This window comes from Chlorocebus sabaeus, chromosome 12 (assembly GCF_047675955.1).
Source record: "Chlorocebus sabaeus isolate Y175 chromosome 12, mChlSab1.0.hap1, whole genome shotgun sequence".
NCBI lineage: Eukaryota > Metazoa > Chordata > Mammalia > Primates > Cercopithecidae > Chlorocebus > Chlorocebus sabaeus.
In genome coordinates this window covers 62,921,984-62,940,627 of record NC_132915.1, presented here as the reverse complement: position 1 = coordinate 62,940,627, position 18,644 = coordinate 62,921,984, and the positions used below count along the sequence as shown (strand labels likewise).

At 44.5% G+C, this 18,644-nt stretch overlaps 1 protein-coding gene across 4 annotated transcripts in view; it reads left to right on the top strand.

Annotated features, from left to right (window-relative positions):
- KIF24 (kinesin family member 24) overlaps positions 1-18,644 on the top strand; it is a 76,039-nt gene that overhangs the window by 54,368 nt on the left and 3,027 nt on the right. For all 4 annotated transcript variants that reach the window (XM_073021729.1, XM_073021728.1, XM_073021730.1 and 1 more), the window contains 6 exons: positions 2,466-2,587; positions 4,091-4,196; positions 10,579-10,650; positions 14,027-14,136; positions 15,740-17,971; positions 18,538-18,631. In XM_073021729.1, coding sequence (XP_072877830.1) covers positions 2,466-2,587; positions 4,091-4,196; positions 10,579-10,650; positions 14,027-14,136; positions 15,740-17,971; positions 18,538-18,631 — 2,736 coding nt within the window. The remainder of the gene's footprint in view (positions 1-2,465; positions 2,588-4,090; positions 4,197-10,578; positions 10,651-14,026; positions 14,137-15,739; positions 17,972-18,537; positions 18,632-18,644) is intronic.

The window sequence follows — 18,644 nt, the reverse complement described above, 5'->3', positions numbered from 1 at the left end:
GTAGAGATGGGGGTGTCACTGTTTGCCCAGGCTGGTCTTGATCCTGAGCTCAAGTGATCCTCTTGCCTCAGCCTCCCAAAGTGTTGGGATTAAAGGCATGAGCCACCATGCCCAGCCTGTATCTTACTACCTTTTAAAATGCAGTTTTTCGCAGTGGCTCACGCCTGTAATCCCAGCACTTTGGGAGGCCAAGGCGGGCGGATCACAAGGTCAGGAGATCGAGACCACGGTGAAACCCCGTCTCTACTAAAAAAAAAAACAAAAAACAAAAAATTAGCCGGGCGCAGTGGCGGGCGCCTGTAGTCCCAGCTACTCAGGAGGCTGAGGCAGGAGAATGGCGTGAATCCGGGAGGCGGAGCTTGCAGTGAACTGAGATCGCGCCACTGCACTCCAGCCTGGGCGACAGAGCGAGACTCCGTCTGAAAAAAATAATAATAAAATGCAGTTTTTACTTTATCATATTTTAAATTTCCAAGTGCTTTTTCTATTCCCTCTTTTGGTTCGGTGTTTTCATGCTGGTGGCTTTGGCTTTTTATTCACGTGTATGTATGAGGCATTAAAAAAATAACAGTCACAAAGTTTGTGTGTCAGAGGTGTGCTTGCTGATCATTAAACTTCACTATAGGTTGAAAGTTAATTGGTTTTGCCGGGGAAGTCCCCAAAATGTAAACATATGAAGGGCTTGGAAGTGAGGGTTTCTCCAGAGAATTCTGGCTGAGGACTAATGTTGGGGAACGCTGGTGTGTTGCTTTTACTTAATCCTTGTTTAGGTTCTTTCACTTGACTCTGCCCCACACTGTGCCTGGTGCTTCGTCCTTTTTGGTCTCTGGTTCCCATTTTCTGGAGACTATACCTTCTGCCTCCTGCACAGGGTGGGGATGAATGGGGAATGTTTCACCGAGGGCTTTACTGCTCTAATCACTGACTGTGTGTATCTTTGCCTTATCCCAGTATTACCTGGTGCTTCCAGAGGCTGAGCCCCTCTTAGGGGTTGATAGACTGACTCCCCCCTTTCCTACTTACTTACTTTATAACTTCATTGCTGGCAATTACCATCCCTTCATTATCTTTCCACATTCTTAAATTTCTTTGAAATATATCACACCTGTAATCCCAGCATTTTGGGAGGCCGAGGTGGGAGGATTGCTTGAGCCCAGGACTTCAAGATCAGCCTGGGCAGCATAGTGAGACCCCATCTGATTTTTTATTAAAAAAAAAAAAGAAAAAATGTATTGTCCACTACTACCCCCTTTTCTTTTACTGGCTTTAAAGGTGAATATAGTTTTAAATTTTTATTTTAAAATTTTTATTTATTTATTTATTTGAGACAGGGTCTTGCTCTGTAATCACAGCTCACTGCAGCCTCAACTTCCTGGACTCGAGTGATCCTCCTGCCTCAGTCTTCTGAGAAGCTGGGATTACAGGCGTGAGCCACCGTGCCCGGCCCAAGTAATGTTTTTAAAGTTTCTTGTGGCCGGGTACAGTGGCTCATGCCCGTAATCCTACCACTTTGAGGGACTAAGGAGAGAGGACTGTTTGAGCTCAGGAGTTCAAGACCATCCTGGGCAACATAGTAAGACCATGTCTCTACAAAAAATTTTAAAAATTAGCCAGGTGTGGTGGTGCACACCTATAATCCCAGCTACTGAGGAGGCTGAGCTGGGAGTACCTCTCAAACCCAGGAGGTCATGGCTGCAGTGAGCTATGATCACACCACTGCACTCCAGCCTGGGTGACAGAGCAAGCCCCTATTTCAAAAAAAATTTGTTTTGCCTTTTTTATTCTCAGTAATTAACACTCATACCCCTGTCCAAAATAAGGGCAGCATGTTCTTAAATGACTGTGTTTTCAGTGGCTGCAGGCCAATCCTGAGACTTCACATCCCCTGCCCCATTCCATTATGGCTAGAAGGACTCCTGTTAGTCTTTACTCCCAGTCTAGGGTGAGTGAGGATTAGTCTCAAGGGAAATCATGGGCTCGTGGTAATCACAGTAACTCATCACTTCCATATTTCTACATCGGACCTGGCCTCCTTTATTACTGCATCCTGGTAGAACAGGTGGATGTGATTAGTCATTCTATAATGCACATTTATGTCCTTTGCCTCAGTTACTAAGATAGATGGGTATTATGAGACCCTGCTTTGGAGCCAAGTTATGCCCTGGGGATTTTAGTTAGGCTAAATCCATCAAAGATACTAAAAAGAGTGTATGAGATCAAGAAGTAAATTAGCTCTTGAGCTATGGAACGTTCTCCCACAAGATTAGTATTTCACATTGTTTTCATTGTCATTGGGTACTTACTAGGTATAATTTAGTGTTTGAGCGGTTTTCCACCTGGACAGAAGAAACTGCAGTGCACTGACACAATTGTATGTCTGCTGTTTACTGCTCTTAGTCAATTCTCAGCAGCCAGAGGGTTTTGTTTACTCCTTGGGGAAGTCATCCTATGGATTTTATTTTCAGGTGATCTTAAAGGGCAGCAAGGAGCGCAGCACTGGGGCCACTGGAGTTAATGCAGACTCTTCCCGCTCCCATGCCATCATCCAAATTCAGATCAAAGATTCAGCCAAGAGGACATTTGGCAGGTAAGCTGGAAATATCAGGGAGTTACATTGTCTGCCTTTCCTTTAATGTGACTTTGAAGTATGTTTTCTCAACAATAGGATACCCTGCCATCATAGAGTTCTTCATTGCAGGGATACAGAGTAGAGTTGTTAGCCCTGAAATAAATCATTGTACTAACGTGTCATCAGTTGATTAACCATGAAGTAATGACCTATTGTTGGTCAACCCTAAGTTATTAAAAGGGACATTGATTGCTTGTAACATGAAACACAGTTTCAGCAGAGAAACAGTAGGGAATGCATCTCAGAGAGCTTACATGCCAAAAAAGGTGGGAGGAGAAGATTAATCCATTCTTCTCGAAAGAAGCCATAAGACAATTGGATACATTCATTGCTTCTCTGGTGCTCTCCTAGCAAATAATCTGCCATGCTGATGGATGAGCCTATTTCATCTCTGAGTAATGAGTGTTTTTCTTTTCTTTTCTTTTCTTTTTTTTTTTTTTTTTTTTTTGCTGGATTGCTGTCCACAAAAGTTTTCTGTGTAATTACCTAAGTGGTTACTTAAGTGATTAGCATTGTGGTCATTTAGCCTTTTGGGAAGAATGTTTTATTAATTTTAGTCATACTTTCTCGTAAATAAAACCAATAGACATGTTTGAGTGGACAGTACCAGCATCAACTGACAGATCAGAATCTTGTGATACTCTTGGAAAGCTGACAGTCATGTTTGTTTGTTTGTATGTAAGATAGGGTTTTGCTGGGCTTAAGCAGTCCTCATGCCTTAGCCTCCTGTGTAACTGGGACTACAGGTGTGGACCACCACACCTAGCTATTTTTTTTTTAAGAGACAGGATGGATGTGAGGGCGATCTGACTGCGACATCTGTCACCCCATCGATCTCCAGGGTTGAAACGGGGTCTCTCTATTTTGCCCAGGCTGATCTTGAACGCCTAGGCTCAAGAGCCTGGCAACAGGCTCTTGACTCCTTCTTGAGAAGGAGTCTCGCTCTGTCGCGAGGCTGGAGTGTAGTGGCGCATCTTGGCTCACTGCAACCTCAGCCTCTCAGGTTCAAGTGATTCTCCTGCCTCAGCCTCCCTAGTGGCTGGGACTACAGGCGCGCACCACCACACCCAGCTAATTTTTGTATTTTTAGTAGAGATGGGGTTTCACCATGTTGGCCAGGATGGTCTTGATCTCTTGGCCTCGTGATCCACCCGCCTCAGCCTCCCAAAATGCTGGGATTACAGGCGTGAGCCGCCACGCCCGGCCAGTTTTTTAAATTTTTTAAGAGATGGGGTCTTGCTGTGTTGCTCAGACTGGTCTAGAACTCCGGGCCTCAAGCAGTCCTCCACCTCAGCCTCCCAAGTAGCTGGGTTTATAGGTGTGAGCCACCATACCCAGCTCAGTAATGTCTTTTCTTTCCCAAGGATGGGCCAATGTTAATTTTTTCCAGAGGTCACAGAATGCTGACTGATACAAAAATAAAGCTTAACAGAAGTCACTCCTCCTGTGTCTTTTTTCTAGGATCTCTTTTATTGACTTGGCTGGCAGTGAAAGAGCAGCAGATGCAAGGGACTCAGATAGACAGACAAAGATGGAAGGTGCAGAAATAAATCAGAGTCTCCTGGCTGTAAGTTGTTCAAAATCTTTAATCTAAAAATCCTTCTTGAAAGACTTTGCCCATTACATATAGGCAGAGTGGATGAATGTGGGGTGGAATCAGGAAAGCACCTGCCCTGTTCTTATGTGATAATGGAATGCCAGGGTTGGAGACGGAGGGCTGACCAGACAGACTCTCACAATTCTAGGCAACTATTTTCTTCTCTCCTTGTCTTCTTTTCCCCTGGTCAATACATGCCAATTAGGAACAGAGGTATTTGTGCAGTTGCTGAACGGTTAACTCTGTTAAGCTTTCTCTCTTTCCCCAATCTTTAAAATTATATTAATTTTTCAAACATAGAAAAGTGGAACAAATAGTATAATGATCTCCCATATACCTGTCAGATTCAACAGTTACCAACATATGAAAAATCTAATCAACCCCTTCCCTCCCCGAGTTGGATTATTTTAAAGAAAGTCCAGCTGGGAGCGGTGGCTCACACCTATAATCCCAGCACTTTGGGAGGCCGAGGCAGGTGGATAACTTGAGGTCAGGAGTTCGAGACGAGACTAGCCAACATGGTGAAACTCTGTCTCTACTAAAAATACAGAAGTTAGCTGGGCATGGTGCCGGGCGCCTGTAATCCCAGCTACCCAGGAGGCTGAGGCAAGAGAATTGCTTGAACCCAGGAGGTGGAGGTTGCAGTGAGCCGAGATTGTGCCATTGCACCCCAGCCTGGTGCAATGAGACAGAGTGGGACTCAGTCTCAAAAAAAAAAAAAAAAGAAAAGAAAATCCTAGTCATCATGTCATTTATTCCATAAATACTGTATATATATCTTGGCTGGGCACAGTGGCTTACGCCTATAATCCCAACACTTTTGGAGGCTGAGGAGGGTGGATCACTTCAGGTAGATCAGCCTGGCCAACATGGTGAAACCTTGTCTCTACTAAAAATACCAAAAATTAGTTGGGCATGGTGGCAGGCTCTTACAACCCCAGCTATTTGGGAGGCTGTGGCAGGAAAATCTCTTGAACCCAGGAGGTGGAGGTTGCAGTGAGCCGAGATCATGCCACTGCACTCCAGCCTGGGCAACAACAGAGCAAGACTCCATCTCAAAAAAAAATTTTTTTTAAATATATCTCAAAGAGATACTCTTACTTTTTAATGTAGCCGTAATGACATTATCATACCTAAAGAAGTAATTCTTTATTATCCGGTAAGTATTATAATTCCTCTAATTGTTCCATAAATGTCTTTTTATAGTTAACTTGTTCAAATCAAGATGCAAATAAAATCCTATGTGAGTTCTTACTCCCTCTTTCATTTTTTCTATATCAGTGTATTGGTTGAAGAAAACTGGGTCACTTGTCCAGTAAGATTTGCCACATTCTGTACTTGGCCACCTGCATCCTTGTGTTGATGTTTAACATGTTACTCATTATCCTTTATGTTTCCTGTCAGGTGGCTAGACTCTATAGCCGTATTGTTCACTATGGTAGCCACCAGCCACATGTGGCAACTGAGCACTTGAAATGTGGATGGTCTAAATTAAGATATGCTCTAAATGTAAAATACACACTAGATTTTGATTACCAAAAAAGCTTGTAGAATATCTCATTTATTTTTTTCATATTGACTGCATGCCGAAATAATATTTTGGATATACTGAGTTAAATAAAATATATAATTAACATTAATTTGTTCTTTTTCTTTTCTTTTTTTTTTTTTTGAGACGGAGTCTCGCTCTGCCGCCAAGGCTGGAGTGCGGTGGCGCAATCTCGGCTCACTGCAAGCTCCACCTCCTGGGTTCACGCCATTCTCCTGCCTCAGCCTCCCGAGTAGTTGGGACTACAGGCGCCCGCCACCACACTGGGCTAATTTTTTGTATTTTTTTTTTTTTTTAGTAGAGACGGAGTTTCACCATGTTAGCCATGATGGTCTCAATCTTCTGACCTTGTGATCCGCCTGCCTCAGCCTCCCAAAGTGCTGAGATTACAGGCGTGAGCCACTGCGCCCAGCCTCTTTTTCTTTTTTAAAAAAAGATATGACTATTAGAAATTTAGAATTACGTATGTGGTTTGCATTTGTGGCTCATGTATTTCTGTTGGGACAGTCCTGAATTACAGATGTGATCAGATTTAGGTTCTATATTTTTTGGCAAAAACAATTCATAGGTAGTTCTTAGATTTTCTATAGCAATACATTGGGAGATAGAGAATGTCTGGTTGTCTCTCTTTGTGATTTTAAGACTGAAAAAAGATTCAAGTGTTGTCAGCCTAATTCCTCTATCATAAAGTTTCCTTTCAGCCTTTATTTTTTATTTTATTTATTTTTACTTTTTTTCCCCTTAGCCTCTGTTAAGGACATTCAGCTGTTTTTAATCTAAGAATTTTGTCAGCCATTGAAGAATCTCATCTACATCTATTATTTCATTAAGTGTTCCAGAATGGTGATATTCTAATTCTAATATTCGTTCTGTATGTATTAGCTGAAAAGAAGAATTTTCCCTCAGCTATCTGATTATCCTGACATATAGTTTGTAGTGGAAGCAAGATGATTCTTTAATTTATTCACCACTTTTCAGAATGAGTTGGTGTTCATGTTACCTAAACATAACATGAGTTTGTTTTGTTGTTGTTGTTTACCTTTTTTGTATTATTATGAACTCATTGAAATCATTATGTATTTTTTTGCTGCTTAAATTCAACATATTTAGCCAATAGGAGCTCTTTCAAGAATGTTCCTGTGTCTTTTTGGCACAACTCTACTCGTTCTTGATAGCGTCCTGACTTTCTGATATAAGAGCCTATGTTCTAGGCTCATTTTACACATTTCCCTCCCCAGACCTTGAATCAGCCGTTTCTTCAGTGAGTCTTGGTTTCTTTTTCTTTCTTTCCTTCTTTCTTTTCTTTTTTTTTTTTTTTTTTTTTTTTTTTAGATGGAGTCTCACATTGTCGCCCAGGCTGGAGTGCAGTGGCACGATCTTGGCTCACTGCAACCTCTGCCTGCTAGGTTCAAGCAATTCTCCTGCCTCAGCCTCCCGAGTAGCTGGGATTACAGGCACCTGCCACCACAACCAGCTAATTTTTTGTATTTTTAGTAGAGACAGGGTTTCACCATGATGGCCACGCTGGTCTTGAACTCGTGAACTCATGATTTGCCTGCTTCGGTCTCCCAAAGTGCTGGGATTACAGGCATGAGCCACCACGCCCGGTCGAGCCTTGTTTTTTTCTGAGAAGGAAATAGTATTTAGAGACTTCAGTTTGTGTGCTAGGGGTGCTTATCACTACTGCGTTAGTCCTTGCTTCTGGGCCTTTTCAGTGGACAGAGCTAATAAATAAGGTGTTATTTTTTGTTTTGAAAGAGAAAAACATATGTGGGATTTATAGTAATAAATCAGTTTAAGATTGCAGGCCAGGCTCAGTGGCTTATACATCTAATCCCAGCACTTTGGGAGTCAAGGTGGACAGATCGCTTGAGCCAGGAATTTGAGACCAGCTTGAGCAACATAATGAGACCCCATGTCTGCAAAAAACTTAAAAATTAGCTGGGCGTGGTGGCACACGCCTGTAGTCACAGCTACTCGGGAGGCTAAAGTGGGAGGATTGCTTGAGCCCAGGAGGTTGAGGCTACAGTGAGCCATGATTGCACCACTGCACTCCAACCTAGGCAACAAAGCAAGACCCTGTCTCAGAAAATAAACTTACCTCATCTGAAGAAAGCCAATGAATAATAATATTAAAAAAATAAAATTACAGGGTTTTTATTTAATTTCTATAAATGTGTATTTGTCTCTTTTTTCTCCTATGCTAGAAATCTTAGTTCCTAACAACATTTATTTGTTCTACTTTAATATATATGTATTTCAAAATAATGATAATATTATTTATAATATGATTAATTCAGTTCAAGATTTTTATCGCAATTTTCTTTTTGATTGGGTTGTATCCCAGTAAGGATGTACAGTCATAACATTATGCTGTCAAATCACCTGAAATAATTCTTCTCTGTGTGTTTAAGCCTACCAGTTTCATAGTGTTAGGTTAATTTGTTTGGTTTTGGTTTTAAGAATTGCCTTATTTATTTTGATTTAACCTTATTTTGTAATTATTTTAAAACATTTAGGTCAGGAGCTGTGGCTCACACCTGTAATCCCAGCATTTTGGGAGGCCAAGGAAGGAGGATCACTTGAGCCCAAGAGTTCAAGACCAGCCTGGGCATCATAGGGAGACCCCGTCTCTACAAAACATTTACAAATTAGCTGGGTGTGGTGGTGCGCGCCTATAACCTCAGCTACTTGGGAGGCTGAGGCGAGAGGATCACTTGAGCCCAGGTATTCAAGGCAGCAGTGATTGTGCTACTGCACTCCAGCCTGAGATACAAAGTGAGACCCCATCTCTTAAACAAAAAAACAGCAAAAAGCAAAAAAATTTACGTGGTTTTAAAGTAAAAATTGTAAAATAAGCCACATTCAAAGAAGTATAGTTTCCATCCCTGTACTCTCAATACCTTCCTCCCCTTGTAAAATCATTTTTCTTCTGTCTATATATGTTTGCACTCACCCCTTTTCTTAGAAAAAATGCTAACATACTCTAAGCACTGTTTTGCACTTTGCTTTTGTCACTTCATGGCATCCTTGAGATCACTCCATGACTGTACATAGAACTCTTTCTCATTCCTTTTTCCAGCTGTATATGCTGCCTTGTGCCGCTCCACATTATTTACTTCTTTTTGATCAGAACTGAAGTCTCCAGCTAGGTACATTCTTTCCAGACCTCACGAGGGATAAGTTGGAAGGGTGAGAGAGGGAGCTAAACTTTTTTTATTAAAAAAAAAAAAAGCTTGTAAACCACACTTGAATTTAAGTCTGTGAGGGGCAGGGTTTGATTACTTGTTCATCCCCAGTGGAGAATCTTCTCAGTGCTGAAGTTGGGGAATACTGGATAGATTTTTAATAGAAGAGGAAATTTCCTCACACCTGTTTATAGCCTGCAGCTTCTTGGATAGTGGTAGGCCAGTTGCGGGCATCTATGGCTGCTGCTAAGAACAGCCATAGCATACTCTGGAGGCAAACTACCTATTCTTGGTGGCACTTCCAAGGGATTGCTTCCACCTTCTTCCCTCTTTTTTTTTTTTTTTTTTTTTTTGAGACAAGAGTCTCCCTCTGTCGCCCAGGCTGGAGTGCAGTGGTATGATCTCAGCTCACTGCAACCTCTAATTCCTGGGTTCAAGCTTTTCTCCTTTCTCAGCCTCCTGAGTAACTGGGATTACAGGCACATGCCACCATGCCTGGCTAATTGTGTGTGTGTGTGTGTGTGTGTGTGTGTGTGTGTGTGTGTATTTTTAGTAGAGACGGGGTTTCACCATGTTGGCCAAGCTGGTCTCAATCTCCTGACCTCAAATCATCTGCCCGCCTTGGCCTCCCATAGTGCTGGGATTACAGGCTTGAGCCACTGCACCCAGCTCCTTTCCTTTTATTTTACTGTCTTTTAGCCTACATGCGTCACTCAGAAATAGAAGGTCTCTCCTCCCTCATCTTGTGGTGCAGCCCCACCACTGTGTTCTGATGGGATTGTTTCCCCTGGACGTCCACATACCCAGATCTCTGCTGTCCTCATCATGCCCAGTGAGCGCTTCTCACTGAGGGTGTACACCCAGGAGCAAGTCACATTCCTTTGCCTTTGGGCCACAGACCCTGCTGTTTTTAAATGAAGGGTTTGACTGGACGTGTGTGGTCAAAGTGTTGGTTGTAATCCCAGCACTCTGGGAGGCTGAGGCAGGAGGATCATTTGAGACCAGCCTGGGCAATATACAGAGACCCCATCTCTACAAAAAAACAAAAATTAAGAAAAAAATAAATAAAATGAGGGGGTAGGTCTAGGTGATTTCTCAGTTTCCTTCTAGCTCTGACTCTAGAATTTCTCCTACCCCATTCAGATAGTTTATGTCTGCATCTATACTTGAATCTACACCAACAGGTGTGCATGTGTGAGCAGGGAGTGGGGAAGTGGATGTAGATATTTTGTCTATTTAAGTGTATCAACAGTTGGGAAGAATGTGAGGAGAGAAAGGGAGCCAGCAAGCCAGAACTACCACCACATGAGCTTGAACTCTAGGACCTGAGGGTAGGTCCCAGCGTCTGTCTGTTCCCCGCCGTCAACTCAGGGCCAATCCTAGGATCCCAGCCTCTAAGCCGGGAGGCCTTCAGCTAGGCAGCACAGGATGGTGTTTCCCAATCTAGCTTGGTTTCTCTTGTTGAATGGAAACTACAGGCCATTTTGACTTCCTTTTGGAGGATTGTCTGAGTGTGGTTTATTGAAGAAAAACAAGCTTCCTGTGGAGGTGGCATCAGATCTATTACTCTCCCTTTGCACATGACACTTGATGTGCTTATTCTCCCCCTTTGCAGCTGAAAGAATGTATCCGAGCACTGGATCAGGAACACACCCATACTCCCTTCAGGCAAAGCAAACTAACTCAGGTAAAGTGAAATGTGAGCCTTGAGTTTGTTCTGATTCATTCATTTCTTCCTTATTTCATATATTTGTTCATTCAGTTGAGCATCCATCAGTAAGACATGATGCTGGGCATAGTGGGGAAAAGAGAAGGAGAGGAGTCACATTCCTTCCAGGAACTCTGTCTACAAATTGAGTATCATTAATCTAAGGATCTGAAATCTGAAATGCTTCAAAAATCAAAACTTTTTTTTGTTGTTGTTGTTGTTTTTGAGACAGGATCTTGCTCTGTCACCCAGGCTGGAGTGCAGTGGTGTGATCTTGGCTCACTGTGGCCTCTGCCTCCCAGGCTCAAGCAGTCCTCCCACCTCAGCCTCCCGGGTAGCTGGGACTACAGGTGCATGCAATCATGCCTGGCCTTTTTTTCTTTTTTTTTTTTTTTTTTTTTTTTTTTTGGTAGAGACAGGGTTTCACCATGTTGCCTAGGCTGGCCTCGAACTCCTGAGTTCAAACGATCCGCCTGCCTCAGCCTTCCAAAGGGCTGGGATTACAGGTGTAAGCCACTATGCCTGGCCAAAATTAAAAACTTTTTGAGCGTCTTGATGCTCAAAGGATTTCAGATTTTTGGGTTAGGGATATTCAACCAGAAGTATAATGCAAATATTCCAAAATCTGAAAGAAAAAAAAAATCTGAAATCCAAAACACTTTTCTTCCCAAGCATTTCAGAGAAGGGATACTCAGCCTGTTATAGGACTTTAGGAAGAGGCAGACTCAGGCAGAAAAGTCTGCAGTATGGGCGGCAGGGGTTCCTTGGGGACAGCAGCACTGTTCTGGTCACCACCTTTCTGTTTATTTCTAGTGTATGGTAACTCTGGGCAGGGCACAGTGGCTCATGCCTGTAATCCCAGCACTTTGGAAAGCCGAGACAAGAGGATTGCTTGAGCCAAGGAGTTCCAAACCAGCCCGAACAACCTCGCTACAAAAAAATTTAAAAATTAGCCGGGTGTGGTGGCTCGTGCCTGTGGTCCCAGCTGCTTGGGAGGCTGAGGCAGGAGGATTACTCAAGCCTGGAAGGTTGAGGCTGCAGTGAATTGTGATCATGCCACTGCACTCCAGCCTGGGTCCAAAAGAGACCTCATCTTAGAAAAGAAAATGTTGAATTAGTGGAGTCTCTAAGCCTTTGCATTGAATAGGGTGGTGTAGCCGTACTTGATACTTTCTTGGCTTTAAGACTTAGACCAATGTTTTGGCACAAAAAAATAATGGCTTCAGGCAGTTAAAATGAATGAGCTAGATTTTCTACATGTACTGATAGGAAAGATGACCAAGATCTTTTGTGATGTGAAAAAAGCAAGCTGTAGAACAAGGTAATAATGTGATTGCCTATGTGATTTCTACTATTACATAGCCACACAGGAAAAAACGTTTAAAAAGATGCAGAAGAAACAGCATTGGATCTATTTGGAAGTAACAATGGGAATAAAGGTGAAACTGCAACTTTTCATTTAAAAGATCATGTGCCATATGACCACTTTCTGTTTTTATCATTTTTAAAATGTGTGACAAGGAGAAAAACACTACACAAAAAAATTACATAAATGTTAACTATGATTATTCTTAGTGGAACAAATAGGGTTTTTGTTTTGTTTTGTTTTTCTGTCATGAAAATGTGCCTCTTTATTAACAGAAAACTCCAGTAGATGTTAAATCAGTATTTATGATGTCTGTGGAAGAGTGGCATGGGAGGGTGTACCTAGGTATAAACAGCTGTGAAGACAGTTGTGGGTGTCCTGGGTTCTTTTTTGCCTTGTGTCCTGTGCACAGTGGAGGACAGACAAGGTAGAGGGATATCTAGGAGAAGATCTTTTTGTATGCTGCAGGATGAAGCCAGCCCCGCACATGGGCAGAGTTTTATTCTGTGCAGCTAGAGTAGTGGCTCCATAGGACCTGGGCAGAACCTGTAAGAATATAGTTCCTTACCCATCACAGTTGGTGATCTGTGGGTTAGGTCTTCTCAAACATGATTTTAACCAGGGACCCAGGAACCTGCTTATAGGTGGTTAGTCCTGATTCTGACATTGGCTCTGTTATTTTTTACTTACTTACTTATTTATTTATGAGAGGGAGTCTTGCTCTGTCACCCAGGCCAGAGTGTAGTGGTGTGATCTCGGCTCACTGCAACCTCCACCTCCTGGGTTCAAGTGATTCTCCTGCCTCAAGCCCCTGGAGTAACTGGGACTACAGGTGTGTGCCACCATGCCTCACTAATTTTTGTATTTTTAGTAGAGACAGGATTTCGCCATGTTAGCCAGGCTGGTCTTGAACTCCTGACCTCAGCTGATCTGCCTGCCTTGGCCTCCCAAAGTGCTAGGATTATAGGCATGAGCCACTGTACCCAGCCAGCTCTGTTATTTTTTAAGACAAGTTCCCCATTCCCAGAAAATGTGTTTCTTTTTAATTAAAACATAAGAATTCCAATTCTACATACAAGTGTAAAGAAGAAAGTAAAACATAACTTAAAGTCCCAGACCTCAGTGATAACCACACACTGCTATGTTAATGAACTTCCTTCTAGTCATCTCTCCACCTGTGTAGCCTCATATGGATCCGCTTACGGAGTTATGGGATCATACACCTTTTTCCCTTGAAGATATAAGCTTTAGATATCTTTCTGTGTTCCTGAGTACAGGTATAATCATTTTTAATGGTTTTATTATATTCAGTGTATAATTATTTAGTTTGTTCCCTGTTTATAGATACCTAGATTTTTACTAAATATTACTATTATAAATAATGTAATGAATATCATATATACTTTTTTTTGGTCCATTGAGCAGTTATCTCCATAGGATAAAGTCCTAGAAGTGTGATTGCCAAACCAAGAGTATACATACTTTTTTCTGGTTTTGTTTGTTTGTTTGTTTGTTTTGGAGATGGGTTCTTGCTATGTTGCCCAGGCTAGTCTTGAACTCCTGGGCTCAAGCGATCCTTCAGCCTTCTGAGTAACTGGGACTACGGGTGAGTGCCACCGTGCCTGGCTTCTTTTTACATTTTCATACATATTGCCAAACTGCCCTCTGGAAAGTTTGTCCAGTTCATGGTACATGCCAGCATAGAAGAGTACCCATTTCCCTGGACCCTCACCGGGGAAGAGCATCATTAGTCTCTTAATCTTATGACCTAAAAATACCAGGTTTTTAAATGGTTTGTTTGCATTTTTTGGATTGGTGATGTGATGAGTACCTTTTTCTGTGTTTATTTGCCATTTGTATTTTTTATTTTGTGAATTACCTTTTTGTGGGCAGAAGGGAACTGTGGCCCGGCATCCTGCACCTAGTAAGTAGTCAGTATGCACTTTGTTAATTGACTTCACTCATTGACCTGCCTTCTGTTTTGGACAGGTCCTGAAGGACTCTTTCATCGGCAATGCCAAAACCTGCATGATCGCCAACATCTCACCAAGCCACGTGGCCGCTGAACACACTCTGAATACCTTGCGCTATGCTGACCGGTAAGTCAGCTCCCAGATGGCAGGCTGTGTGTAAGTGTGCATGTGCGTGCCTGTGCAGCAGGCGTGTGTGTGCAACACATGTGCACGTGTGTGTGCAAGTGCACGCACATGTCTCTCCCACTCACACACACACAGGGATCTGACTTTGAGTGCCACAGCCTTGTTTTTGGCAATTAGTCATTTGAAGACTGTGACCTGGTAGGCCCTATCACTTTGCAAGCATGACAAGAGGAAGATGACACATTCCCTTGTTCAGGAGTTGACTCTGTCAGTGGCTTTTAAATGGCTAGTGGCAAGTGAAATATTAATGGGTGGAAGGCTCAGTGATGTTTTCTTCCTGCTGGCCTCAGCCCAAATTGTAAGAGATAGAAGACATATGACTTGTCAAGGCAGAATCACTTAGAGCTATGTATGTCCAGAAGGGCCCAACCCAGACATGTTAGAGGATAAACTGAGGCCCAGAGAAGGCTAGGATCTTTCCAAAGGCTCACTAGGAGTTGGTGTCAGAGCCAGCAACTCTGCCTGCCTGGCCAGGCCTCTTTATGGGTGACTGTGGTATCTGCTGGGATCCCTTCCATCTCTCACCCTGTGGTCACATGTACCTCTCCCAGTAGGTAAGACGTTTTTGATTGCCATGACTGGGAAGAAGTGCTACTGGCATCTCGTGAGCAGAGGCCAAGGATGCTACTAAACGTCCTTCAAGAAATAATTATCTGGTACAAAATGTCAATAGTGTTAAGGTTGAGAAACCCTGGAAATAGACAAGTCATTTTTCCCTTAATGGAATGAGCACAAGCCTGCGTATTTCTGGAGGTTTTGCTTCCTGAGGTACCAGCAGGTTTTTCCAGAGAAGCCTGAAAGGGGGTGGTTTGCAGAAAAAGAGGACTCTGTGGAATTGCAGGTAAGTGGTGGACACGGACTCCTGAGTTGGCCTCCCTCCAGGAAGCAGTGTGGGCCCTGCATGAACACAGTGCACTTCTGAGACTAGCATCTCTGGCCTGTCCCATACATGGGGCTGTGGTGATTTCCAAAAGGCTTCTTCTGATCATGGAATGTTGGGTGCATGCTTACATCCTCAGAGAAGACACTGTTCTTTCTCGTTTGTTTGTTTTTTAAAGACAGAGTCTTACCCTGTCACCCAGGCTGGAGTGCAATAGTGTGATCATGGCTCACTGCAGCCTCGAACTCCGGGGCTCAAGCAATACTCCTCGCCTCAGCCTCCCAAGTAGCTGGGACTACAGACACGCATCACCATGCCTGGCTAATTTTTTTATTTTTAGTAGAGATGAGGTCTTGCTATGTTGCCCAGGTTGGTCTTGAACTCCTGGACTCAAACGATCCTCCTGCCTCAACCTCCCAAAGTGCTAAGATTACAGATGTGAGCCACTACAGCCAGCCAACACTGCTCTTTTTCATTCAGGTACAGAGGGGTATCTCATGCTGAAACAGAATGTTCCCTTTTCCTCTTATTCTATCCCAGGTAAAGAAGTAACTCCCAATCCTTGTAATACTTTTCTTTGGTTTTTGTTTTCCCAGAAAGCTATAGAAAAGGAATTGCAGAACGTGTGAAAATACACATTTAACATAAAATGATTATTTACAGGGTCAAAGAACTAAAGAAAGGCATTAAGTGTTACACTTCAGTTACCAGTCAAAATCGGACATCTGGAAACTCCTCTCCAAAACGAATTCAGAGCTCCCCTGGGGTTTTGTCGGGGGACAAATGTTCTCCCAAAAACGTCAAGCTGGGACTTCAGCAGTCACTCACAGTGGCAGCCCCTGGCTCCACAAGAGGGAAGGTCCATCCTCTGACCAGCCACTCACCCAACATTCCTTTTGCTTCTGCACCTAAGGTCTCTGGTAAAAGGGGTGACTCCAGAGGGAGTCCTTCACAAGAGTGGGTCATTCATGCTAGCCCTGTGAAAGGACCCGTGCGCTCTGGACATTTGGTCAAAAAAAAGGCAGAAGAGTCAGCACCATTGTGCTCTGAGAAAAATCGAATGGGCAACAAAACTGCCCTTGGGTGGGGAAGCAGGGCCTCAGGCCCAGAAGGCCTAGTGCGTGGTAAGGTGTCCACCAAGTGCAAGAAAGTGCAGACCGTGCAGCCAGTACAGAAGCAGCTTGTGTCGCGAGTTGAGCTCTCCTTTGGCAACGCCCACCACAGAGCTGAGTACAGTCAAGACAATCAGAGGGGCATGCCTGCTAGGCCTGCCTCTGAAGCTTGGACAAATATCCCGACACAGCAGAAGGAGAGGGAGGAACATCTGCGTTTCTATCACCAGCAGTTCCAAAAGCCACCTCTCCTCCAACAGAAGTTAAAATACCAACCACTGAAAAGGTCTTTATGCCAGTACAGGCCCCCAGGGGGTCAGCTCATGAATGAGACTCCCTCTCTGTTCCACTCTTACTCTGACAACCATGATGGAGCCCAAGTAGAGGACCTTGATGACAGTGATTTCAGTGAAGATTCTTTTTCACACGTCTCTAGTCAGAGGGCCACAAAGCAAAGGAACACTCTGGAAAATAGTGAAGATTCATTCTTCCTGCACCAGACATGGGGGCAGGGTCCTGAGAAGCAGGTGGCAGAAAGACGGCAGAGTCTGTTTTCTAGCCCCAGGACAGGTGACAAGAAAGATCTAACTAAAAGCTGGGTGGACTCCAGGGACCCCATAAACCACAGCAGAGCAGCACTCGATCACAGCTGCAGCCCAAGGAAGGGGCCCGTGGACAACTCTACTTCCTCAGGGCCTTCTCCCAGAGACAGCCTGGCAGAGAAGCCTTACTGTTCGCAGGTAGATTTCATATATAGACAGGAAAGAGGTGGAGGCTCTTCCTTTGATCTCAGACAGGATGCCTCCCAAAGTGAGGTTTCTGGGCAGAATGAGGGCAACTTGCCATCCCCTGAGGAAGATGGTTTCAGTTTCTCATTGTCCCACATTGCAGTTCCTGGATCCCCAGACCAAAGAGACACAGCTACCACACCTCTAAGAGAAGTAAGTGCAGACGGCCCAATCCAGGTGACCAACACTGTAAAAAACAGTCATCCTGTCCCAGGAGAGGACCCTAGGGGGCAGTTAGGCACGCACACTGAATATGCTTCTGGACTCATGGCTCCCCTCACCGTGTCCCTCCTGGAGAACCCAGAAAATGAAGGGTCTCCTCCCTTGGAGCAGCTGGTCCAGGATGGGGCTATGCACAGTCGAGTGGCAGAGAGCACAGGGGGCCCAGTTGTGGGCCACACAGTGCCATCTGGTGATCGAGAGGCAGCCTTGCCAGTGTCTTCAGCAACTGAGCACCTGTGGCTCTCATCATCTCCCCCTGATAATAAGCCTGGTGGTGATCTTCCAGCTCTGTCCCCATCACCCATCCATCAGCACCCAGCTGACAAGCTGCCTGGCAGGGAGGCAGACCTGGGAGAGTCCTGCCAGAGCAGAGATACTGTACTTTTCTCCCACGAACATGTGGGTAGTGAGCAGTATGATGCTGATGCAGAGGAGACGGGGCTGGATGGCTCCTGGGGTTTCCCAGGAAAGTCCTTCTCCACCATACATATGGGGGTACCCCATTCTGGACCTGCGCTCACCCCACAAACAGGAAGTAGTGATATGACTGACCAGCTCTGGGCCCAGGAAAGAAAACATCCTACAAGGCTTGGTTGGCAGGAGTTTGGTTTGTCCACAGATCCGATCAAGTTGCCCTGCAACGGTGAGAATGTCACATGGCTCAAACCCAGGCCGATCTCAAGGTGCTTAGCAAGGCCAAGTTCTCCCTTGGTTCCTAGCTGCTCTCCCAATTCTGCAGGGACACTCCATCAGCACACCCTGGAGCAAGCACAGTAAGTTGGACACTTTCCCTAAGACTTGAGCCCCTTTGGCACTCACCCTCCACTCCAGCTTACTGTTTTGTCATGGACAAAGAGAAGCCATGCAGGGGTATGCAGGTGAGCCAGTCTGCTTCTAGCTCCAACCCTCTGCTTTGGTCCCGGGCCCTCCACAGGAAGTAGAAATGAGAGCAGACCAAGCAATAGGCTCCATCTTGTGCCAAGTATGCCAGTTGCAGTCACAGCCTTGAGAGCCTTTCTGCAGGGAAGCTGTGGGAAATGGGCAGCTCCTGTGGAAGAGCAGCAGCACCCGGCCCTGCCCCTCAGTACCGCTGGGGAGGCAGGGGACAGCTTGGGAAGCCCGTCTCCCTCCCTGTATCTCGTTGGTACTCCGTAATTCCTTACCTAATCCTGAGAAAGAGCAGGTGAGGGGGAGCTGGGTGTTAAGATGGCCTTGGTCAAAACCTTGACCATTTTCGGCAGAGGCAGCTCTCAGCTTAGAAATGAGATCAGCTCCAGAAAGCTACCCAGGAGAGGCTGGGAGGCCAGGAAGATCACAGTGTTCTCTCTGGTGTTCCCAGGCAGGTGGTCATCCAAGCACACCAGGAACAGCTGGATGAAATGGCTGAGCTTGGCTTCAAGGAGGAGACGCTGATGAGCCAGCTGGCTTCTAATGTAAGTAGCCCTG